This window comes from Nerophis ophidion, linkage group LG09 (genome assembly GCF_033978795.1).
Source record: "Nerophis ophidion isolate RoL-2023_Sa linkage group LG09, RoL_Noph_v1.0, whole genome shotgun sequence".
In the NCBI taxonomy this organism is placed as follows: Eukaryota; Metazoa; Chordata; class Actinopteri; order Syngnathiformes; family Syngnathidae; genus Nerophis; species Nerophis ophidion.
The window spans coordinates 53968984-53996164 of record NC_084619.1 but is presented as its reverse complement, the minus strand read 5'-3'; the positions used below and the strand labels follow the sequence as shown (position 1 = coordinate 53996164).

Below are 27181 nucleotides of genomic sequence, written 5' to 3'. Positions count from 1 at the left end.
AGTCAGATGGTTCATTAGAAAGAAAGTATGGTTAATTTACCCACGGGCTGCCTGTGTGTGTGTGTGTGTGTGTGTGTGTGTGTGTGTGTGTGTGTGTGTGTGTGTGTGTGTGTGTGTGTGTGTGTGTGTGTGTGTGTGTGTGTGTGTGTGTGTGTGTGTTAGAGAGAGAGAGAGAGAGAGAGAGAGAGAGAGAGAGAGAGAGAGAGAGAGAGAGAGAGGGCAGCAGTGACGTCAGCAGTGACCTAATGACGTCTCAGGCCCCTCATCGAATCTCATCCCCTCCTGGGGGGTCCATGAGAGGGGGATTGGTGGGGGGGGGGGGGGGGTGCATGCAGGTGTATAAAAGAAGTGAGAGGCGCGCAAAGAGAATCATTATCATCCTCATCATCATCATCATCTCAGCGAGGAAAGACCAGCAGCACAACAGGACTGCGGCGTACTAACGACCCCTTTCTTTGGAAAACATGTAAGAGACTTTCTTTCTATCGTTTTTTTGTTTTGTTTTTTCTTGTTTTTTGGCGTTCCACGCTGCGCCCTCGGGTTAGATTGTCTCTTTACGCACCGCCACTGCGTGTTCGGAGTGATTTTCACAGACTAAATAGAAAATCTCACTCTATTTTTAATATTAATTTTTATTATTGTTATGATTGACTTTGCTCATCGTGATATTCGTTCGTGGAAAAGCGCTCAGCCACTTAGGCTCCGTGCGTAATTACGCATTTGGTTTCATCGAGCTTTCTCTCTTTTACCGCGATTTGCCGGCTATGTGAGTGATTATTTGTTTATGATTGGCTAAGAAAAACATTTATGTTAGTTTTTTCGGTTGAAGGTGATATTAAGGGTAGTTAAAAAATTTAGCCGCCCTAGAAACATAGTGTTTTTTCTTGGTTTTTTGCTTAATGCCAAAAAAAACCCATAACACTCTATGTGTAAAAACGGATTTAAACTAGATTGAATTTGAACAGAAATATTGCATTAATTACTTTGATACCTCATCCTGTGGAGTTACGCAAAAAATAGCAGTTTAAACCAGGGGTGTCAAACGTACGGCCCGCGGGCTCGATCCAGCAGGTTTTATCCAGCCCGCAGGATGAGTATAACAATTGGTCGACATTTTGGAATGAAAGAAACTGCTGTTCTAAGTGTGTTCACTTGATGTCACAATAGCAATTATTTGTATCTTTGTAGATGATGCTACATATGTTAAAAAAAAAAAAAAAAAAAAAACTTAATGTAATTTTTTTATCTTGATAGATTGAAAATTTACAACAATAAGTTGCCTGATGAACATTATCATATAATTTATTCAGAAAGTATAAATAACCACAAATAAAGGTGGAATACTATTAGCAGCCACATGTAAGTGTTAAAAAAAATTCACAACAACATAATGATTTGTACATTTTCAGAATGTGATTGTTCTGTTTTTAAACAAAGAAAACAATCTGAAGTTGTCTTTATTTTTAAGTTATCCTGCAGGGATTTTACCAGTCCGGCCCCCTTGGGAGTAGATGTTTCTCCATGTGGCCCTGGATATAAAATATAAAGATAACATTATCATATAATTTATTCATAAAGAGTAAATAATGACGAATAAAGATATAATACAAAAAAACGCAAAATTTAAGTGTAAAGATACAAATAATTGCTATTGTGACATCTAGTGGACACATTTAGAACAGCAGTTTCTTTCATTCAAACATTTCAGGTTCATTTTTATACTTAGCCAACTCATCCTGCGGGTCGGATAAAACCTGTTCGTGGGCCTGATCCTGCCCTGGGGCCGTACATTTAACACTTCTGCTTTTGAGTCTTGATTTATGGCTTTTGTATATGCACCTGCTGGGAATTCCATTTTGTTGGACAGTGAAGGGCAGAATTTACTTTTTTTTTTTCTTTACACAGGTGGTGTAAAGCGATGTCACAACGGAGTGGCCCCCAGCTTCTTCTCCTCTTAGCTCTCTTCAGTGTGTTCTACTCCAGGACTCTATCTCTGCCATACACATCCATGAGGTTTGTGTGAGTGTGTGTGTGCATACGTGTGTGTGCGGACGTGTGTGTGTGTGTGTGTGTGTGTGTGTGTGTGTGTGTGTGTGTGTGTGTGTGTGTGTGTGTGTGTGTGTGTGTGTGTGTGTGTGTGTGTGTGTGTGTGTGTGGTATTTCTACCCTTCTTGAGACATCAACAAGGAAAAGCACCTTCTATATGAGTACCGGTTAACAAGTTAGGACCGAAATCATGGTCCCAATACAGAAAACCATTGCATCGAATGGAGAGCCAAATATTAGAGTTTGTGAACCTTGCTCCAAAGTAAGGATTTTTTTGTTGATTTAATGTGCATACAAAAGCAAACATTGACAGGTGCAAAGGCAGCAATATATGATAAAACCAGATGGCAGCTAAAGAAGGACTTCCCTATTCATCCCCCAAAAAATCCGCCAGGTGAACATCTGATTTTACGACTTCCGGCGCTGAAGTAAGACAACCCGCTTCCCATATGTGACCATAGGAAGGACAAATACACTTCGGTATTAAGACTATATTGGCCATTTAACAGTTAGCTTCTACAGCTGGGTTGCCCAAAGTGCGGCAAGGGGGCCATCTCTGGTCCGTGACTCCTTTGTCACCGGCCTTAAGCGCGTTACAAAAAACAAAAAATAGATGTTTCATTTGCACCACTGGTGGTGAAATCTATCAAAATGAGGGTGGTCCCAAAATGAAGGGATTTTTCAAATTGATTGTGGGTCGGTTTTAAAAGTGCTCCCCCGCTGGTCAACATATGAAATAACCAGTGTGTGTAAGAAATTGAAATACGCCCCTTTTTGGCCAAAATAAATCTAAAAAATAAATATATATATATAGAGGTACATACTGTAACAACTTAAAGTAAATAAAAAAAATTATAATAAATAAAATGAACTAAAAGCAGTCTTTCTCACAATGTCTCGACTTTTTTCTTGTAAAATTGGGAACAATTTCTCATATTCTTTCTGTTTCTGTAATATTGCAATATTTTCTCGTAAAATCATTACTCTTTTTATGTCAAATTACTACTTTTTGTACGACATTTGTCGTACAAAAAAAAATTATATATATATATATATATATATGTATATAAATATATATATATATATATATATATATATATATATATATATATATATATATATATATATATATATATATATATATATATCCATCCATTTGCTACAGCTTTTTCCCTGTTGGGGTCGCAGGGGGCGCTGGCGCCTATCTCAGCTACAATATATATATATATATATATATATATATGTATATATATATATATATATATATATATATATATATAAAATTCCCAACATTGCCAATTTTTAAGTTGTTCTTGTAAAACAGTGACATATTTTGAGTAAAAAAAATCTGATTATTATTATTACAATATTGCCAACATTTTTAAAGTTCTCTTATAAAATTGTGACTCTTGTCGAGTAAAATTACGACTATTTTCATAAAATTTCCAAAATGTTAAGCTTTTTCTCGTAAAATTGCGACTGTTATTGAGTAAAATTCCAACTTTCATCATAATATTGCACACATGTTCAGTTTTTCTTGTCAAATGTTGACTTGCGTTAAGTAAAATTCTGACTTTTATTATAACATTGGCTAAATTCCCAAGTTTTTCTTGTGAAACTGTGACCTTTTTCTTGTAAAATTCCAACTCATTTTCACAACAAGCTTTTTAATATTTACATACCCCGAAAGGGAATAAGCGGTAGAAAATGGATGGATGGATAGCATGTATATATTATTAATACTGTAAATACAAATCTTTATATATCTAGTAAGGGTGGTCCTAAAGAGGGAGGCATTATTCAGAGGTCTCAAGAAGATAAGAAATACAATAATGTATGTGTGCGTGTGTGTGCACGTGTGCGCGTGTGCGTGTGTGTGTGTGTGTGTGTGTGTGTGTGTGTGTGTGTGTGTGTGTGTGTGTGTGTGTGTGTGTGTGTGTGTGTGCGTGTGTGTGTGTGTGTGTGTGTGTGTGTGTGTGTGTGTGTGTGTGTGTGTGTGTGTGTGTGTGAGCCCGCTTTAATTCAGCATCACTCGTCTTTAAAGTGAATGCTGCATGTTGGGAAAGGTCAAAATGTGATATTTCCATCAAGAGGACAACTTAGTGATCATTTTCAGTGCATGGCATTTCTTGATTTGTTGTTAAGCGTACGAGATCATGTTAATGTAATATTGTTATGTTGTGCATGCCATGCTGCAGACCAACGAGACACGCAGACGGTCTTTTCACCAGCGGCTACAGCAAACTCCTGGGCCAGCTCTCGGCAAGGAGATACCTGGAGTCCCTGATTGGGAAACGAGTCAGGTATCTCATTTAAAATGTGTCCTTTTTTAAGTATGCCCCCATTTTGCTGAGAGTTCGCAACGTCGATTCTCTCGATTTTGTTTTAAGGGCATTTGAATAAATGTGTTGGACAATTCGGCTGCCTGAAACTTGGCAAAACAAAACATTTGACGGAGCATGTCTGATGGGCTACGTTTCAACTAAGGGCCTCATACATACAAGTCAATTGATGCGGTCGGCATTTTGGTAGTTTTCACCTTCAAAACCAATACAATATGTAGGTTTTTTTCCAAGAACTTGGAAATACGATTTCAAGATATGTGAACGCTGAAGAGCCAAAGTCGAACTGAAATGCTAACAGTTAGCACGCTGGCCAAATAGCGTCAAGTAACAAAAATATCAGCAAAATTTGCTTAAAAAAAAGCTAGCATGCTAGCCGTAAACTGCTAACATACTAACAATAGCATGCTCGCAGTTAAAATTTGGGAAATACCAAAATATATGACAGTGAGGTGTGTACTTGAAAAAAAAAATTTGCGTTTGAATGTTAACATGCTAAAATAATAGATGTAAATTGCGTCAAGTACCAAAATATATTACTCTATATAAAAATAGTCTAAAATGGCAGTCTGCTAACAAAAAACATGCTTCAAGTACTAAAATATGACTGAGGTGGACGCCTACAAAATTAGCTTTTATAAAAAAAAAAAAGCAAGCATGCTAACAGGTATCATTCATCAAGTAACAAAATGTTTGACGCTGAGGTGGATAACTTAAAAATTTCCAAAATCCTATCATAATATTATTTTATATTACTTTATTATATTAGAATACTAACAATAGCATGCTTACAGCTAACATAAATGAAATACCAAAATATATGACAAATTAGCTTCACGGTGGCAGAGGGGTTAGTGCGTCTGCCTCACAATACGAAGTTCCTGCAGTCCTGGGTTCAAATCCGGGCTCGGGATCTTTCTGTGTGGAGTTTGCATGTTCTCCCCGTGAATGCGTGGGTTCCCTTCGGGTACTTCCTCCCACTTCCAAAGACATGCACCTGGGGATAGGTTGATTGGCAACACCAAATTGGCGCTAGTGTGTGAATGTGAGTGTGAATGTTGTCTGTCTATCTTGGTCCTGCGATGAGTTGGCGACTTGTCCAGGGTGTACCCTGCCTTCCGCCCGATTGTAGCTGAGATAGGCGCCAGCGCCCCCCGCGACCCTGAAAGGGAATAGGCGGTAGAAAATGGATGGATTGATGGATAGCTTAAAACTATTTTTAAGTATGCTAATTTTAGCATGCTAAAATTCTAAATGGATCAAGTGTCAAGTATCAAAATATATTACTGTACTCTGAGGTGTGGACATGGATACTACCATTAGCATGCATCAAGTACCAAAATATATATACCTACAAAATTAGCGGGGAGGAAAAAAGCAAGCATGCTAACAGGTATCACTTGTGAAGTAAAAAAAGGTTTGACGCTGAGGCGTATACCTTCAAAATTGTTTCCACACCCATGCTTCACAGTAGGTTTGGTGTTCTTGGGATGCAACTCAATATTCTTCTTCCTCCAAACACGACGAGTTGAGATTATACCAAAATGGATACATGGATGATACAGCAGAGGATTGGGAGAATGTCATGTGGTCAGATGAAACCAAAATTGAACTTTTTGGTAAAAACTCAACTCGTCGAGGAAGAAGAATACTGAGTTGCATCCCAAGAACACCACACCTACTGTGAAGCATGGGGGTGGAAACATCATGCTTTGGGGCTGTTTTTCTGCTAAGGGGACAGGACGATTGATCCATGTTAAGGAAAGAATGAATGGGGCCATGTATCGTGAGATTTTGAGTCAAAACCTCCTTCCATCAGTGAGAGCTTTGAATGGTTGACCAAATACTTATTTTCCACCTTAATTTAAAAATCAATTCCTTAAAATTCGTACAATGTGAATTCCTGGATTTTTTGTTTCACATTCTGTCTCTCACAGTTGAAGTGTACCTATGATGAAAATTACAGACCTCTGTCATTTTAAGTGGGAGAACTTGCACAATCGGTGGCTGAGTACATACTTTTTTGCCCCACTGTATGTACATAAAGCTAGCCTAAAAAGCATGTTAGCATCGATTAGCTTGCAGTCATGCAGTGACCAAATATGCTTGATAAACACTCCACAGAAGTCAATCACATCCACAAATCTCACCTTTGTGCATTCACGCACAGTATAAAACGTATGGTGGACAAAATGAGACAATAAAGGAGTGGCATAAAATATGTATTTCGCTGGCACGTTGAAGAATGTTATACATGTAAACAAACTAGGGCAGTGGTTCTTAAATGGGTGTACGCGTACCCCTGGGGGTACTTGAAGGTATGCCAAGGGGTACGTGAGATTTTTTTTTAAAATATTCTAAAAATAGCAGCAATTCAAAAATCCTTTATAAATATATTCAACAAAATATGAATTTAAGTTCATAAACTGTGAAAAAAAATACAACCATGCAATATTCAGTGTTGACAGCGAGATTTTTTGTGGACATGTTCCATAAATATTGATGTTAAAGATTTATTTTTTTTGTGAATAAATGTTTAGTGTTAAGTTCATGAATCCAGATGGATCTCTATTACAGTGGTTTTCAAATGGGGGTACGCGTACCCCTGGGGGTACTTGAAGGTATGCCAAGGGGTAAGTGAGATTTTTTTTTAAATATTCTAAAAAAAATAGCAACAATTCAAAAATCCTTTATAAATATATTTATTGAATAATACTTCAACAAAATATGAATGTAAGTTCATAAACTGTGAAAAAAATGCAACAATGCAATATTCAGTGTTGACAGCTAGATTTCTTGTGGACATGTTCCATAAAAATTGATGTTAAAGATGTATTTTTTGTGAAGAAATGTACTGAAATAAGTTCATGAATCCAGATGGATCTCTATTACAATCCCCAAAGAGGGCACTTGAAGTTGATGATTACTTTTATGTGTAGAAATCTTTATTTATATTTCAATCACTTGTTTATTTTTCAACAAGTTTTTAGTTATTTTTATATCTTTTTTTCCAAATAGTTCAAGAAAGACCATTACCAATGAGCAATATTTTGCACTGTTATACAATTTAATAAATCAGAAACTGGTGACATAGTGCTGTATTTTACTTCTTTATCTCTTTTTTTCAACCAAAAATGCTTTGCTCTGATTAGGGGGTACTTGAATTAAAAAATGTTCACAGGGGGCACATCACTGAAAAAAGGTTGAGAACCACTGAACTAGGGTGAGTTCAAGGAGCGCCAAAATGAGGAAAAAAACGGCGCTCGCCAAAGACTCTCATCAGAGAATCATGTTTAATATACACAGTGGGATTTCTAACAATTAGGGAGGATTGTGTCATGTTGTCCTCCTACAGAAACATATTAACACAAAATATAGTCGTCGTCCCCCCCGCCCCCCATCTTTTTCTATTTTCATCCATTTTTGAAAAAGCTCCAGGGAGCCAGTAGGGCAGCGCTAAAGAGCCACAGGTTGCAGACCCCTGTATAGTGTGATGTCCAGGCCTGAAAAAGGAACGGCGGTATTGCATGGATTGCACAGATACAATATGTCATGGCTCCCAGGCTGTGACATTTGCAATGACGAGACCCTACTTGCCCGATGATGCAACGTGTAGTTGACTAAACATCTTTTTATTTTCAAAGGTTAAGCGATGCCATAAGTGCTTCCTTGCATTGGCGGGAATTACAGATTGTCATCCTGCTTTTATGTCTCAGTGACGAGCTGATGGACGAGCCGGTGAAGCGCCACTCGGACGCCATCTTCACAGACAACTACAGCCGCTTCCGCAAACAGATGGCCGTCAAGAAGTACCTCAACTCCGTCCTGACGGGGAAGCGGAGGTAGGACGCGCTTCTTTTCCCTTTCTCACTCGAACGAGATCTGTTATGTCATGCAGTGTTTTTCAACCTTTTTTGAAGCATTTTTTTCGTAAAAAAACGTACGGGGGCACACCACCAGTAAAAGAGGTTGTAAAATAAAACTCCACCAGGTTGTAGTGCTTTAGATCTTGTCTTGCGCTGTTATTTTGGTGACCCTTCCTGTTTTGTTAGTGTTCTCCTGTTGCAGCTTCACGCCTTCCTTTGTTTCCCAATCAAGACTATTTAAGTTGTGCGGACGCTATCCTTCTTTGTGGGGACATTGTTGATTGTCATGTCATGTACGGGATGTGCTTTGTAAATGCCGTCTTTGCTCCACACGCTGTAAGTTTTTGCTGTCGTCCAGCATTCTTTTTTTTTTTTTACTTTGTAGCCAGTTCAGTTTTACTTTTGTTTTCTATGCTTCAGTGCTTTTTCTTAGCAGGATTTACCTTTTGTTAATTTTTGGTTTAAGCATTACATACCTTTTTACCTGCACACTGTCTCCCGCTGTGCTCTGCATATTGGGATCACGACAAACCACCCTAAACGCGTTTCGACTTCTACAAAGCAATGAACTACCTGCTACCTACCCTTGTTCTATAGTAGATACTTTTTGTTTTAAAAAGCCTGCAACTTTTTCTTGTTCTATTGGACAAGCAACAGGGTCCTCATTTGTGACATTAAAAGAAAGTTCCTTTTGATTTGTTTTCACTTTTCATGTTTTTTGCTCACTTTTTTAACGCGTCATGGCCAATTAGGCAAATCAGATGTACTGCAGTGACCACAACGTCGCAAATATGTTGCATGATAAAAACACTGAAAGACCAAAATCTTGGCTTGGCCACAATGTGTACGTTTCCATCCACTTATTTAGTCTGATTGCTCCAAAAATGTGTCTTTCTACGGAACATGTAAACACTGTAATCTGATCACGTTTGGCTTTTAGTCTGTACTAATCATCTCTCCCTCTGATAATCACTTAAATGTGAAAATGTTCACTCCTCTGTTGCCTGATTCTCTGCAACCAGCCTAGAAAATACCGGAATGATGGACCAGGAAGAGACCAGGGACGACCCCGACACGTTCCAGGAGAGCTACGACGACATCAACGTCGATCACCTGCTAAACAACTTCCAGCTGGTACGCTTTAGACCAGGGGTTTTCCACACTTTTTGACTGCGGGGGGGGGGGCCGCATTGGGCTAAAAAAAATTGGGCTGGGAGCCGTAAGCTAAATATATATATATCCATCCATCCATTTTCTACCGCTTATTCCCTTTCATGCCTTCCTTTGAGTGCTAGTTGATATCTCAGCTATATATATATATATATATATATATATATATATATATATATATATATATATATATATATATATATATATATATATATATATATATATATATATATATATATATATATTAGGGGTGGGCAAATTAATGCGTTAATTACGCGTCAACTCATCAATCTATTAACGCCGACAATTATTTTATCGCACATTTGCGTATGTTGTTTACATGCTTTTATTTTGTTAACGCCTTTTCTTAACAAGATGGCATCTCCCGGATGTACTTCGGCGTCGAGGGGCTCTTGGTAAAGATGGAACATTTGGCAAAAATAACGAACAATTCTGCAAATTTCATGGCTGGCTTACAGCGTGTTCACTCCAGGATCACTTACGACTGCCAGACAATTCTGAATGTGGATGGATCGGGCCGTTTTGAACTGAATGACGCGTGCTTGCTAGACCGGCTAGCTAGCATGGGAATACTTTGCCGGCTACATCCAGCGGCTTGTGAAGCAGCGGAGTATATATGTTGTTTGTCTATTTATGAATAATGCAGACGAGGAGTGTTGGCTGAGTTCTTAACGTTTACTTTCAAAGCGTGCATATCACAACATACAAGATGCCGTCATGGCGACACAACCTATACCGGGCTATCGCGCATGCTCGTCACTCCTGTTGCATGCTGGGTAGGGTAGTTCTTTTATTCCCTGGCTTATAACATCACAAATAGTACCATGTATATGCGTTCAGTTTATCAAAGCACCAAGCAAACAATCGGAAAATTCCCTTCATATCAATTCCTAGATATGGTCATAATTATTTTAAGTGCACTACGCAGAATAAACACAACATTATTAATATTGCTACTACGAATAATTTGATCAAAAATTCCCTAAAACAGCCCACTACCTATAATATAGGTTTTTTAAACATAAGACCCTGATAAAAAAAATGTTTCTGCTGTTACCTCAGAAATTGCCTGTTCAGATGTTATGATTGTGGCTCAGAGATTTGTATGTAGATTATATTTATTTTCCATAACAAACGGGATAACTTAAATACCCTGGCAGTGGCAATAAGCTTAAATGTTTGTATTTAAATTTTTTGAGTTGATTTTCATAAAATATGCTATTTAACTGCTACTGTTTAACAAGGACTGATTTAAATTGTGTTTGCACAACAAATGTTTTGGCGCTTTTGTTCATGTGGGAGAATATTCCATTAAAGGTGCATTACACACTACTTTTGAATTCATTATTGGGCTTTGCGTATACAATGCAGTTAATCGCGATTAATCGGAGAAATAGTGCGATTAACTTTGATTAAAATTTGTAATCGTTGCCCAGCCCTAATATGTATATTATATATTTAGCTGAGATAGGTACCAGCGCCCCCCGCGACCCCGAAAGGGAATAAGCCGTAGAAAATGGATGGATGGATATAAATATATATATATATATATGTATATATATTTATATATATATATATATATATATATATATATATATATATATATATATATATATATATATTTATATATATATATATATATATACATATACATATACATGTTTTAATAACATACTGGATATATGATTAATGATTACCATAAAAGTATGTGAAAGTTCAACTCCTACCTTGTACTCCTTAAAGCTTTGTAATCAATCAGAAACATCAAGCAGCTGGAAGTCAAACATGGGTGACTGCGGAGAGTTTTTTGCATTTTCCCATCATACCTTACAATGGATTTAAATGGGTGTAATCTGAAATAGTTTTGCTGAATGGACGTTTTTTTATTGTATCCACACAGTTCAGTGAGTAGGTTGTGTTATGTGTTCCCATGTTTGTTGACTTTTTGGGCTGGTTGATACATTTTTTTATGTGCCATGACTAGGGAAGGTTGTTTGGATTGGGTCATATAAGTAAATGATGTGCACATGTCTTTAAGAAATGAACTCTTCTAAGGGTGTTACTGGGGCTTTCCATAAACTACTAAGCAAATGACACATGTCAGACTGCTAGATATGTAATTTTTTTATGAAAACACTCCCAGGCCAGATTGCTACTTGAATTTGGCCACATTGAAGGTGCCTCACTCGGTCTACGGTTTCTATACCCCTGCTTTAGACAAACGCTGACGTATTTTCTATAAGTCTGACTTTGTTTCTTCGTCTCGCAGCCGCTTTGAGGAGAGGTCCGATCCGGCGCCATCGTGGTGAAACCGTCCGTTCCAGCAACAGCACAGCATTCACCCAAAGATCCAACTGAGCATGGCGTGCTTCTAAACTACAGTAGTTGTTTACACTTCTTATCTCCAATTGATGACTGCACATGCACACATAAAAAGGTGGAAAAACAGACTAATTTGGCTTTTCTTGCGGCGTCACTTTTCCTCAAGCATTGATTAGAACTTGCTTTTAATCCATCCTTTGGGAATAGAAGCTCATCTGTAGAATCCAAGTAAAGACAATAAACTCGACGCCGGCAAATCAAACTGTTTCTGAGAATCCCAGCCAGACGGATGGACGGACAAAGGAGGAGAAGCTTTTCAATGGACCAGGATGCATTTACTCACTTTATACTACTCCACTTGTAGAGCAAACTATGTCCTGACTGTGCATGGAGCTGCCTTTAGTGCATAATAGTGACGATGTATGTACCACTCACCAAATAAAAGATGTTGGTTTTATTTTTCAAAGCTGAGTTATGTCTTGTCTGGCTGATTGCTTCGTGCACATAACACATATATATATATATATATATATATATATATATATATATATATATATATATATATATATATATATATATATATATATATATATATAAACAATGGAGTTCTGGTGGTATTATCACAGAAGAGTAGTAGAGTTAAGACAAAAAGGAACAAAAACTTTGAGGAAAAAGTCCAATTATTGTGAAAAAGGAATAATACATCATAGTAATAATTACAATAATAATTGTATTATAATAATTGTAATAATTAATTAAGTAATGAAATTGATTATCAGAGAAAAGAGGTTATTAAGAATGGTGACTTTTAATTTTATATCATATATATAAACCCCGTTTCCATATAAGTTGGGAAATTGTGTTGGATGTAAATATTAACGTAATATGTTATATGGAATGATTTGCAAATCATTTTCAACCCATATCCAGTTAAATATGCTACAAAGACAACAAATTTGATGTTCAAACTGATAAAAAAAATTAAAAAAATGTTTTGCAAATAATCATTAACTTTAAAATTTGATGCCAGCAACACGTGACAAAGAAATTGGGAAAGGAGGCAATAAATACTGATAAAGTTGAGGAATGCTCATCAAACACTTATTTGGAACATCCCACTGGTGTGCAGGCTAATTGGGAGCAGGTGGGTGCCATGGTTGGGTATAAAAACAGCTTCCCAAAAAATGCTCAGTCTTTCACAAATAAATGATGGGGCGAGGTACACCTCTTTGTCCACAACTGCGTGAGCAAATAGTCAAACAGTTTAAGAACAACGTTTCTCAGAGTGCAATTGCAAGAAATTAAGGGATTTCCATATCTACGGTCCATAATATCATCAAAAGGTTCAGAGAATTTGGAGAAATCACTCCACGTAAGCGGCATGGCCGGAAACCGACATTGAATGACCGTGACCATCGATCCATCAGATGGCACTGTATCAGAAACGGACATCAATCTCTAAAGGATATCACCACATGGGCTCAGGAACTCTTCAGAAGACCACTGTCACTAAATACAGTTCGTCGCTACATCTGTAAGTGCAAGTTAAAGCTCTACTATGCAAAGCAAAAGCCATTTATCTACAACATCCAGAAATGCCGACTGATGCAAAGTGGAAAAGTGTTTTGTGGTCTGACAAGTCCACATTTCGAATTGTTTTTGGAAATAATTGTGTCATCCGAACCAAAGTGGAAGCGAACCATCCAGACTGTTATCGACGCAAAGTTCAAAATCCAGCATCTGTGATGGTATGGGGGTGAATTAGTGCCCAAGGCATGGGTAACTTACACATCTGTGAAGGCACTATTAATGCTGAAAGGTACATACAGGTTTTGGAACAACATATGCTGCAATCTAAGCGCCGTCTTTTTCATGGATGCCCCTGCTTATTTCAGCAAGACAATGCCAAGCCACATTCAGCACGTGTTACAACAGCGTGACTTTGTAAAAAAAGAGTGCGGGTACTTTCCTGGCCCACCTGCAGTCCAGACCTGTCTCCTATCCAAAATGTGTGGCGCATTATGAAGCGTAAAATATGGCAGCGGAGACCCCGGACTGTTGAACGACTGAAGCTCTACATAAAACAAGAATGGTAAAGAATTCCACTTTCAAAGCTTCAACAATTAGTTTCCTCAGTTCCCAAACGTTTATTGAGTGTTGTTAAAATAAAAGGTGGTGTAACACAGTGGTGAACATGCCCTTTCCCAACTACTTTGGCACGTGTTGCAGCCATGAAATTCTAAGTTAATTATTATTTGCAAAAAAAAAAACAAAGTTTATGAGTTTGAACATCAAATATCTTGTCTTTGTAGTGCATTCAACTGAATATGGGTTGAAAGGGATTGGCAAATCATTGTATTCTGTTTTTATTTACATCTAACACAATTTCCCAACTCATGTGGAAACGGGGTTTATATATATATATATATATATATATATATATATATATATATATACACACATATATTCATGCATAAATATGGTTTAAATGTAACTTAGATATTGGGTTTCACTACGTAAAGCGCTTTGAGTCACTAGAGAAAAAGCGCTATATAGATAATGTATACTTCACTTCACACATACATAAATATATACAGTACATTTATACATCAAGATATTCATATTAAAATAAAAAATGAAATATGACAAGAATTGAACGTAATAGTATGAGATAACAGTGACATAAATAAACCAAAAAAATGTCTTTAAACTTTTTTTTAATCAGAAATTTTAATTTAAATACATGGTAATAGAGGATACTTTAAAAACTTTACCAGAGGAAAAAAATATGATATTATAATAAAGTGGTGATAAGACAAAAAATGTGTAACAATATGAGATAAAAAATATTAAGACTTTTAATAAGTGTATATAATTTTAATATCTATCAGAGCCAAATAAGCTAGCAATGTTAAAAAAATAAACATCCACATAACAATCCATCCATAAATCTTGTTCCACTCATCCGAGGTCAGGGCGCGGGGGCAGCAGCCTAAGCAGGGAAGACCAGACTTCCCTCTCTCCTGCCACTTCATTCTGCCACTTCATCCTGTCACGGCCCGGACGCATACTAGTGTGCAATCTGCTGGGAGCCGAGCGCCTCTGATCGCGCGCACGTCACTCATGCCGCTGCAGGAAGCTGCGCTCCATCTACAATCAATGCAGCCAGCACTGATAAAAGAGACGACTACAAAAACCACCGCCACCAGTGATCGTTTGCCAGAACCTAGCAACTGTACCTTCCCTGTGTGCGTCCCCGAGTCACGCTGTAGGTCCTGTGATCTTGGATTCCCCTTGTCTTCCTCCTGCTTCCTGGTTCTCAACTCCTCGCTCGCCCCCGGACAACCACGACTCGCTCCTGCCTCTCGACCACGCTTCTGCCTTGGACTTCCCTGCCTGCCTTGCCCTTGCCTGACAGCACCGCTCCTCTCAACACGCACCTCCATCACTTACGGTAAAACACCTTGTGACATGTCTCCAGCCGTCATCGTGTGGGTTGCAGTGACCATCGATGCAAGATGCATTGTAGCAGGATTGACTCTTGTTTATTATTTCAATATTCAAGTTTTCTTACCAGTCGGTCGCGGCAATTTCTAGCGCGCCCTCTCTTCCTGCTCGTCGCGGCGCACCTTTCGGTGGCCTGTGGCTGCGTCTTCCGCGGGGTGGCATCTCATTCTGGGTCGCTCTCGTCGCTCTTGTGGTCTTTGTTGCCGGTTGTTTCCTCTCCTACTTCTGCTACGATTGCTCCTCCCTCTCCCCTTTTATGCTGCAGCAGAAGATGCAGGGATTGAGAGCAGGTGTGTTGTGTACGCACCTGACTCAGATGGCTGCAGTGTCGCTCCAGGCTTGCCCCGCCTCTCCGTTCTTCTGCATGCTCCGCCTCCTGGCCGCCATCTTGGTCAGGACCGCTGTTTGTCCTCGCCCGCTGTTGGCTCGTCTGCTCCGTCTCTCCACACACCTCCCATTAAATTCTACATGTAGTCTTGCACCCATTTCATTTTGGTTACATACACATCATATTTGACATACATATATATAAAATAATATAATATAATATAGTAATATAATTTTATATAATGTATTTTATAATATAATATATTATATATATATATATATATATATATATATATATATATATATATATATGTGTGTGTGTGTGTGTGTGTGTGTGTGTGTGTGTGTGTATATAAAGATTTATAGGATTAGATATCTCCTTGTTAAAATAAAGACGCCCCAGGCTATACGTTTTCCCAGTCTCTGTGCCGTCTCCTTCTCCCTGGAACCCTCACAGTACGTTCTGGCAAAGGATCACTGGTTGCGATGGTCTCTTTCATCAGTGCCGGCTGTGTTGATTGTAGATGGAGCGCAGCTGCCTGCAGCGGCTTGAGTGACATGCGAGCGATCGGAGGCGCACCTCTGCCGCGCTCAGCGCGGCTCCCAGCAGATTGTGAACTGGTGTGCGTCCGGTTCGTGACACATCCAGCTCCTCCCGGGGATCCCGAGGTGTTACCAGGCCAGCCGGGAGACCTAGTCTTCCCAACATGTCCTGGGTCTTCCCCGTGGTTCTCCTAACCGTCGGACGTGCCCTTGACACCTCCCCAGGGAGAAGTTCAGGGGGGATATCCTTACCAGATAATCGAAGCACCTAAGCTGGCTCATCTCAACGTGGAGGAGCAGCGGGTTTACTTCGAGCTCCTCCAAATGGACAGAGCTTTTCACCCTATCTCTAAGGGAGAGGACACCCGCCACCCGACAGAGGAAACTCCGTTCAGCTGCGTGTGCCCGTGATCTTGTCCTTTCGGTTATAACCCAAAGCTCATGACCATAGGTGAGGATGGGAACGTAGATCGATCGGTGAATTGAGAGCTTTCCCTTCCATCTTAGCTCCTTCTTCACCACGACGAACCGATGCAATGTCTGCATCACTGCAGATGCCGCACCAATACGCCTGTTGATCTCACGGTCCACTCTTCCCTCACCCGTGAACAAGACCCTGTGGTACTTGAGCTCCTTCCCAACCCATGAGATGGCACTCCACCCTTTTACGGGAAAGAACCATGGACTCAGACATGTAGGTGCTGATTCTAATCCCAGTCTTTTCACACTCGGCTGCGAAATTATCCAGTGAGAGCTGAAGATCCAGGCCAGATCCTTCAACGCCCTGACTGCGCCTAGAAATTCTATATGGACCAAGCTCCCAACCGCCCCAATCGGGCGGTCCGATACCCCATACTCACTGAGTACTCCCCACAAGACTTCCCGAGGGACATCGTCGAATGCCATCTCCAAGTCCACAAAGCACATGTAGACCGGTTGGGCAAACTCGGGGATCCTGCAGAGAGTATAGAGGTGGCCCATTCCAAGACAAGGACGAAAACCACACTGATCCCGCTGGATCCGAGATTTTACTATTTGGCGGGGACTCCTCTCCATTACATTCGAATAGACCTTACAGGGAAGGCTGAGTGGTGTGATCCCACGATAGTTGAACCCTTCAGTTCCCTTCTTAAAGAGAGAAACTACCACTCTGGACTACCAATCCAGAGGCGCCGCCCCTAATTACCAGAGAGTGTTGCAGGGTCTTGTCAGTCAAAACAGCCCCACAGCATCCAGAGCCTTAAGGAAGTCAGAGCTGATCTCATCCACCCCGGGGGCCTGCCACAGAAAAGCTTTTTAACTACCTCGGAAACTTCAGCCCCAGAAATAGGAGAGTCCATTACAGATTCCCAAGGGCACTGCTTCCTAATAGGAAGTCGTGTAGGTGGAATTGAGGAGATCTTTGAAGTATTTCCTCCACCGATCTACAACATCTCGAGTCGTGGTCCGCAGCACACCATCCCCACCATAGTTAACAGTGCACTGATTGATTGATTGAGACTTTTATTAGTAGATTGCACAGTACAGTACATATTCCGTACAATTGACCACTAAATGGTAACATCCGAATAAGTTTTCCAACTTGTTTAAGTCGGGGTTTACGTTAATCAATTCATGGTATTCAACCTCCTGAGGTGGTGGATGGTGTTCCAGAATCGCTTCGAATCTGTCTGGATATCCTTTTCCATGGCTTTCCCAAGCTTCTTCACCTTGACAGCATCCCTCACCACTGGTTTCCACCAGGCGGTTATGGGATTACCGTCAAGACAGGCTCCAACCACCTTGCGGGCCGCCTCAACAATAGAGGTACGGAACATGGTCAACTCGGACTAAATGTCCAGCATTTCCCTCGTGACATGTTCAAAGTTCTTCCGGAGGTCAGAATTGAAACTCTCTCTGACGGGAAACTCTGCTCGATGTTCCCAACAGGTCCTCACAATGCTGTTGGGCCTGCCAGGTCTGACTGGCATCCTCCCCCACCATCGGAGCCAACTCACCACCAGGTGGTCATCGGTAGAACACTCCGTACCTCTCTTCATTACTGGGGGGGGGGATGAGTCTGCATACAGAGATGAGGTCCTGAAACTATCAGCGTGGTGTTCAGTGAATAATTTGGCACTGAACATCACAAAAACCAAGGAACTCAACTTTGACTTCAGGAAAAACACTGCAGACTCCGCCCCCCTCTACATCAACAGCGAGGAGGTGGAGAGAGTCAACTCCTTCAAGTTCCTCGGCACCCTCATTTCTGCTGACCTGTCCTGGACCCAAAAAACAACTGTGGTTTTCCGGAAGACCCAGCGGAGACTCCACTTCCTGAGGGTGCTGAGGAAGAGCAGACTGGAGAGACAGCTGACGCTGACCTTCTATCGCTCGGCTGTCGAGAGCCTGCTGACGTACTGCATAACAGTGTGGTACGCCAGCTGCACTGAAGCAGACAAACAGGCGATTCAGAGGGTCATAAAGTCTGCACAAAAAAATCATCGGCTGTCCCCTGCCCTCCCTGAAGGATTTACACAACTCCCGCTGCCTCAACAGAGCAAAAAACATTACCAAGGACAGCACACACCCTGGCTTCCGCCTGTTCGACCTGCTAATATCCAGCAGGCGCTACAGGTGCATCAGAGCCAGAACAAACAGGCTCAGTGACAGCTTCTTTCCCGAAGCTGTCACCATGTTGAACTCTAACTTATAATAATAATAATTCACCCCAATACAATATAATGCACTAATACCCTACTGTGCAATACTACCCTTCGAGTGCAATACTTCCGACACTGATTGTTTTTTATTACTTCGGTACTCTTGTCTTGTTCTGTATATTGTACAGTATTTTGTATTTCTATAGTGTTGTGTATATTGTACAGGATTGCTTATTATTTTTAGTGGATAGTAGTCTGTTTATTTCAATTATTAGTTGTTTCCTTTATTACCTCTTGTGTTATTTATTTCACCCCATATTTGTTCCCACTACCGCACCTTAAGTTGGAGTCTTTAATCTCGTTATATGCAAATATAATGACAATAAAATCAGTTGTATTCTATTCTATTCTATTCACCATGATACCGCAAATCCGATGATACAATCACAAAGCCAATCGTTGAATTGCGGTCTAGGGTGCTCTGGTGCCAAGTGCACACATAGACACCCTTATGTTTAAACTTGGTGTTCTTTATGAACAATCCGTGACAAGCACAAAAGTCCAATAACAAAACACCATTCGGGTTTAGATCTGGCCGGTCGTTCTTTTCGATCAAGCCTCTCCAGGTTTCAATGTGAGCGTTGAAGTCTCTCTCCAGTACTCCCTTTAGGGACTCCAAAAAGGGTGGGTACTCTAAATTGCTGTTTAGGGCGTAAGCACAAAAAACTGTCAAGAACCGTCCCCCCCACCCAGAGGCGGAGGGAAGCTACCCTCTCCTCGACTGGGTTAAACTCCAACGTACAGACTCCAGCCTCTTTCCAAAGAACTTGTTCCAGAGTCCTTGCTTTGCATTGGAGTTAGTCCAACTATAGGTCCAGATGGAACTTCTCCACCAACTCAGGCTCCTCCCCCCGCCCCAGCTTCTGAGATAAATGGAAAGTTTCCATTTGAATGCAAAGCAGGACTTGTAAACGAACAATATTCTGTGTGTGCCTGTGTGTGATTTTGTGACTCACTTTGCTTACAAGTGTCACATGGAAGCGGATATTTGACTCATAAATGTCAACAAGGAACGTCCTGCGGGGCTTGGACGCTGACTTGACTTGATAATTGGGAGGCGAGGTGTCCCCTCTTTAGTACGCACGACAGATTTCGCTGACTCGGCAGAGCCATTTGGAAAAAGCCGGATGCAGGCACGCTATAGCAGGTAGTTGCAGCGACTTAGTGCTTAATTGTACATGCCATTATTGTGTTTTTTCTCCGAGTATCATTAAAATGTCTTTGTGTTGTTGACAGAATAGGAAATTATTCTGCAGGTTGTTATGAAAGGGTTTTTTTTTTAATCTTGTGAGCACATATTTTCAAAACACAACATGTGTGTGTGTGTGTGTGTGTGTGTGTGTGTGTGTGTGTGTGTATGTGTGTGTGTGTGTGTGTGTGTGTGTGTGTGTGTCTGTCTGTCTGTGTGCGTGTGTGTGTCCGCTCTTCTGGACATATGTGATTACTGTCTGCTTTGTGGAGAGGCTTCACTCATTAACTCTCATCACTGATGATCTTAATGGACCAAACGGGGTAAAAATAGACAGATGGAGGGCAGGTGGGAGGGGGGGGGGGGGGGTGCTTGAGATTTTCGACACCAGTCTAGTGTGTGTCTGTGTGCGCACGCGAGCGTGTGTAACTACAGTACAGCACGTCTTTTTTTTTCTTCTTCTTAGTTTTATTAACATGTCCGCCAATTTCCTTCCTTGTTACATGACCTTGTTACAGGTGTACCAAATAAAGTGTTGGTGTGATAAGTAATATGCGAGTAAAGGACCCCCTTGTCATGATCCGCTACTCGGATCATGGCATATTCTGGTTTTGCTCTGTTTTGAATCACATCCTTGTAGTATTTGGGGGGCATAGCTCGGTTGGTAGAGTGGCCGTGCCAGCAACTTGAGGGTTGCAGGTTCAATTCCCGCTTGTGCCATCCTAGTTACTGCCATGGTGTCCTTGGGCAAAACACTTTACCCACCTGCTCCCAGTGCCACCCACACTAGTTTAAATGTAACTTAGATATTGGGTTTCACTATGTAAAGCGCTTTGAGTCACTTGAGAAAAAAGCGCTATATAAAATATAATTCACTTCAAATTCACTATTTGACTCCTTAGTTCCTGGTGGCACTTCCTGTTTTGTTTCCGTTGTCATAGTAACCCATTTGTGTCACCTGCCTTTGGTTTTTCACACGCACCTGCTTTTTGATTATCCCTTCTATTTAAGCCTGCCCTTGTTTTTCATTCGGTCTCGGTATCTCATTTGCTTCCATGCAACAGGTGACGTCGCTATTCCCGCATTGTGGTAAAGACTTTTGTGTACTTTAGCTTCCACGCTATTCTGTTGTTTGACCCTCGCTCATATGCTAGCGCTTTCTGTTGGTTTTGTTTGTAGTGCCTTCGTGCAAGTATTTTATGTTCCTAGTCTGTTTTTATAGTTAAATAAATCATCATCCTTACCTTCACGTTGTGTCCATTCGGCATTGCATCAACAAGACACTGCAACCACACCACGATGCCAGCTAAGCGTCACACCCCTGTTGTGCGAAAAGTAGTCATCACTGTTTATGAGCACCAAACACGAAAAAACAAATGTCTCACTTCATGGAGACGCCAAACCACTTTGTAACAAAAATTAAAGGGGAAAAACAAAAGCAGGCTTCGCTACACATCTTGATATACATCCCAGATCTATGCCAAATCTGCCACTCATGTTATGATCCGCCGCCCGGATCATATGTGTTGTGGACTTTTGAGTTTGTTTGTGCACTTCCTGGTTTGTTCTGTCACTATGGTTGCCTATTAGTTTCACCTGTTCCTTGCTTTTGATGCACACCTGTTTGTAATTACTGTCTCTTATTTAAGCCTGCCTTTTTCCGTTGTTTCGATCTCGCATCCTAGCTTATTTTCTACGCAACAAGTGATAACGCAAACTCCCGACTTTAGCAATCCCGCTTTATTCTCGCTAACTTCCGCGCTTAGCCTTTGTGTTTTACTAGCTCTTTGCTTTGCCTGTTGTGCCTGATACAAGTTTTTCTGTTACTTCCCTAGCTCCCATGCTAGCGCTTTAGGTTTGCTTTTTCTGCCTAGCACCAGTGTTTCTGTTCTTAGCCTGTTTTCAGTTTAAATATACCATTATTTCTTACCTTTACGCTGTGTCCGAGCCCGGACTGCATCTGTAAAGAACGCACCCGCTTCACCAAGCCCAGCAAACGTCACAACTCAGTTATGCATGTGGGAGCTGTAAGTTAGATTATCAGGGAAACTGCTAACCAAGCTTGACATTGTTGACAGATCTAAGAAGGGGAAAAGTAGGCTTCGCTACACATCTTGAAATACATCCCAGATCCCTGCCAACAATCGGTTGGTAGGTAGCACATGTGGGAGCTGTACGTCAGATTTCCAGGTAGAATGCTAACCTAGCCTAGCATTATATTGCTGTTCACTTAAAGAAAGGGGAAAGTAGGCTTCGCTACACATCTTGAAATACACCCCAGATCTCTGCCAACTGTCGGTTAGTTGCACCTGTGTGAGCTGCAAATGTGATTTTGCGGGGGGGAAACGCAAACTTGGCACTTTTAGCTGTTAAATTAAAGAAAGGGGAAAAGGCAGGCTTCGCTACGCATCTTGAAATACATCCCAGATATCTGCCAGTCAAGTATGCATGTAGGAGCTAGTAATTTAGATTATCAGGGAGACTGGTAACTGACTGAGATAGATATCTACATGTATCCATATTTCAGAGTTATTTCTTCCTCTAGTCATGTTCGAAATAGCTAGTCCTTTCCATTTGTACTTTTTCTATTTTATAATCTCATGTCTTTGGTACACTGCAAGTTAACCTTGGCTTTAGGACTGGAGGAGCGGCTATACTCCCTTTCTTATCTCATCCTGTGCTCAGCTAAGGAGAAACAATAGACATGTGTATTGGTTCTGGAGGGTGGGGGTTGTTTAGCGGAATCAAGAAGTAGTCTCTTCCCGTTTGAAGAGGAGATCAATTTGGGCAATGCGATTGAAAGGTTGTTGTATCGAGATTGGTCTCCCAAAGCTTTGGTAATAAAATATCAAAATGAGCAACTCTGCCTGGGATTCATTTATAACCAGTTTATGTGTCATCTTACGAATCTGGGGGGTGACCGGCCGAAGACTGGGTCAGAACACAACATAACCGAGCTTGATATTAATAATAATAACCTAGATTTATATCGCGCTTTTCTAAACACTCAAAGCGCTCACAGAGAAGTAGGACTCAACATTCATTCACACCTGGTGGTGGTAAGCTACATCAGTAGCCACAGCTGCCCTGGGGTAGACTGACGGAATATTGCTGATAAATCTAAGAAGGGGGAAAGTATGCTTCGCTACACATCTTGAAATACACCCTAGATCTCTGCCAACAGTCTGTTGGTTAGTAGCACAATTTGATTTTTGGGGAATACGCTAATCTGCACGCTGTAGCTGTTCAAATAAAGAAAGGGGAAAAGGCAGGCTTCGCTACGCATCTTGAAATACATCCCAGATATCTGCCAGTCAGTTGTGCATGTGGGAGCTAGTCATTCAGATTTTCAGGGAGACTGCTAACCAAGCTTGATATTGCTGATAAATCTAAGAAGGGGGAAAGTAGGCTTCGCTACACATCTTGAAACACAGCCCAGATCTCTGCCAACTATCTGTCGGTTAGTTGCACATGTGTGAGCTGTAAATGTGATTTTTTTCTGGGGGGGAGACGCTAGCCTGGCAATCTGTAGCTGTTAAATTAAAGAAAGGGGGAAAGGCAGGCTTCGCTACGCATCTTGAAATACACCCCAGATTTATGCCGACTATTTGCTGCACGTTAGTTTTTTTGGCGGCTAGGCTACCTACTCAGTGGCCTAGTGGTTAGAGTGTCCGCCCTGAGATTGGTAGGTTGTGAGTAGGGATGTCCGATAATATCAGCCTGACGATATTAACAGCCGATAAATGCTTTAAAATGTAATATCGGAAAATATTGGTTTCTCAATTATCGTTATTGGTTTTAAAAAGTAAAATTAGTGACTTTTTAAAACGCCGCTGTGTACACGGTCGTAGGGAGAAGTACAGAGCTCTAATAAACCTTAAAGGTACTGCTTTTGCATGCCCGCCAAGTCACATAATATCTACGGCTTTTCACACACACAAGTGAATGCAATGCAAACTTGGTCAACAGCCATACAGGTCACACTGAGGGTGGCCGTCTAAACAACTTTAACACTGTTACAAATATGCGCCACACTGTGAACCCACACCAACATTTCGGGAGAACATCCGCACCATAACACAACATAAACACAACAGAGCAAATACCCAGAACTCTTTTAGGATGCTACAATATACACTCACCGCTAATTCCATGACTGTATATATCGGTATCGGTTGATATCGGAATCGGTGATTAAGAGTTAGACAATATTGGAATATCAGATATCGGCAAAACAGCCATTATCGGACATCTCCATCCCACATCCCAGCCCACTATCTGCCAGTCAGTTACACATGTAGTAGTTGCAAGTTTCATTTTTGGCAAATATGCTAACCTAGCATGATAATGCTGTTAAATTAAAGGGGTAATGGGAGCAGGCTTCGCTACAGATCTTGAAATACACCCCAGATTTATGCCAACTATCTGCTGTACGTTAGTTTTTTCGACGGTTAGGCTAACCAATTATGTTGTTGCTGTTAAAATGTGAGCCCAATGTTAGCATTGTAGCTCACATAGCTATGCTAACATTGCTAATGTTTGTGTCCTCCTGTCCCAGTAATGTTAGTTAGCTTTATGTGATACAACTTTGATAGAAGTGGAAGAGGTAAAATGTAAAAAAAAAAGTAGGTAAAGTGCACATTAGCTTAATTAGCTCATTAGCATTAAAGCTGCAAACACAAAATGCTGAAACTTCCAATTTACTATTATGGAGCATTGGCGACTGATTGAACATTTCTGAAAAATACTTTAATATGGCGCCTTTGATTTATTATCTTGTCTGTGAGAAATCATCTAAAAGGTTTTTTTTTGGACTGCTGGAAGTTTGAGGTAATCATCATAATTAGAACACACTCAAAAAAACACAGAAAAAGTGTGTGCGTGTGCGTGTGCGTGTGCGTGTGCGTGTGCGTGTGCGTGTGCGTGTGTGTGTGTGTGCGCGTGTGTGCGTGTGCGTGTGCGTGTGTGTGTGTGTGTGCATGGCAGGTGATCAATAGTGCCGCCGGATAAATGATCCTGAGTCACAGAGGGACTAAAAGGCCACGGGTGGTGATTAATCCACAGCCGCCAATGTGACATGGGCAATCAGACCCGAGCAGGAAAAAAGTAAATTATGTTCCATTCCAAGATACTCTCTTGAATGATGTGCTAATTAGAATACTTTTTGTGCTGAACCAAGGAAATACAAAAGTATTTTATGCGAACCTTTCACGTATAAATGTTGACTATTTGGATTTGCTGCATTTGAGGATATTACAAACCCCGTTTCCATATGAGTTGGGAAATTGTGTTAGATGTAAATATAAACGGAATACAATGATTTGCAAATCATTTTCAACCCATATTCAGTTGAATATGCTACAAAGACAACATATTTGATGTTCAGACCGATAAACATTTTTTTTTTTTGCAAATAATCATTAACTTTAGAATTTGATCTCAGCAACACGTGACACAGAAGTTGGGAAAGGTGGCAATAAATACGGATAAAATTGAGGAATGCTCATCAAACACTTATTTGGAACATCCCACAGGTGTGCAGGCTAATTGGGAACAGGTGGGTGCCATGATTGGGTATAAAAGCAGCTTTCATGAAATGCTAAGTAATTCACAAACAAGGATGGGGTGGGGGTCACCACTTTGTAAGCAAATTGTCGAACAGTTTTAGAACATTTCTCAACGAGCTATTGCAAGGAATTTAGGGATTTTACCATCTACGGTCCGTAAAATCATCAAAAAGTTCAGAGAATCTGGAGAAATCACTGCACGTAAGCGATGATATTACGGACATTTGACCCCTCAGGCGATACTGCATCAAAAACCAACATCAGTGTGTAAAGGATATCACCACATGGGCTCAGGAACACTGTCAGTAACTACAGTTGGTCGCTACATCTGAAAAGTGCAAGTTGAAACTCTACTATGCAAAGCAAAACCCATTTATCAACAACACCAAGGAACGCCACTGGCTTCGCTGGGCCCAAGCTCACCTAAGATGGACTGATGCAAAGTGGAAAAGTGTTTTGTGGTCTGACGAGTCCACATTTCAAATTATATTTGGAAACAGAGGACGTGGTGTCCTCCAGAACAAAGAGGTAAATAACCATCCGGATTGTTATTGGCGCAAAGTTCAAAAGCCAGCATCTGTGATGGTATGGGGGTGTATTAGTGCCCAAGGCATGGGTAACTTACACATCTGTGAAGGCACCATTAATGCTAAATGGTCCATACAGGTTTTGGAGCAACATATGTTGTCATCCAAGCAACGTTATCATGGACGCCCCTGCTTATTTCAGCAAGACAAGTGTTACAACAGCGTGGCTTCGTAAACAAGAGTGCAGTTACTTTCCTGGCTCACCTGCAGTCCAGAACGGTCTCCCATCGAAAATGTGTGGCGCATTATGAAGCGTAAAATACCACAGCGGAGACCCCGGACTGTTGAACGACTAAAGCTCTACATAAAACAAGAATGGGAAAGATTTCCACTTTCAAAGCTTCAACAATTAGTTTCCTCAGTTCCCAAACGTTTATTGAGTGTTGTTAAAAGAAAAGGTGATGTAACACGGAGGTGAACATGTCCTTTCCCAACTACTTTGGCACGTGTTGCAGCCATGACATTCTAAGTTAATTATTATTTGCAAAAAAATAAATAAAGTTTATGAGTTTGAACATCAAATGTCTTGTATTTGTAGTGCATTCAATTAAATATGGGTTGAAAAGGATTTGCAAATCATTGTATTCCGTTTATATTTACATCTAACACAATTTCCCAACTCACATGGAAACGGGGTTTGTACATTCTTACGTCATTATTACAATTCCTGCATTATTACATTATCATCACATTATTCTGACTTCTCTGTGTAGAACTTTGAGTGTCTAGAAAAGCAGCATATAACGCAATCCATTATTATGTAATTATTACATTAATATTATAACTCTTGCATTATTACATAATTCTTACATTATTATTACAACTCCTGCATATCACATTATTATTACATTAATATTACATTATTAAGATTCCTGCATTATTACATTATCATCACATTAATATTACATTACTATTACAAATCTTGCATTAATATGTTATTGTTTAATTATTATTACAACTCTTGCATCATTACATTATTATTGCATCTGTAT

At 40.5% G+C, this 27181-nt stretch overlaps 1 protein-coding gene across 1 annotated transcript; it reads left to right on the top strand.

Moving 5' to 3' along the window:
- The first annotated feature begins 333 nt into the window (after positions 1-333).
- Positions 334-12231, top strand: vip (vasoactive intestinal peptide). The gene is made up of 6 exons (XM_061909969.1): positions 334-466; positions 1906-2013; positions 4245-4349; positions 8105-8230; positions 9277-9388; positions 11715-12231. Coding segments are annotated over exons 1-6 (462 nt in total). The 5' UTR covers positions 334-464; the 3' UTR covers positions 11724-12231.
- The last annotated feature ends 14950 nt before the right edge of the window (positions 12232-27181 follow it).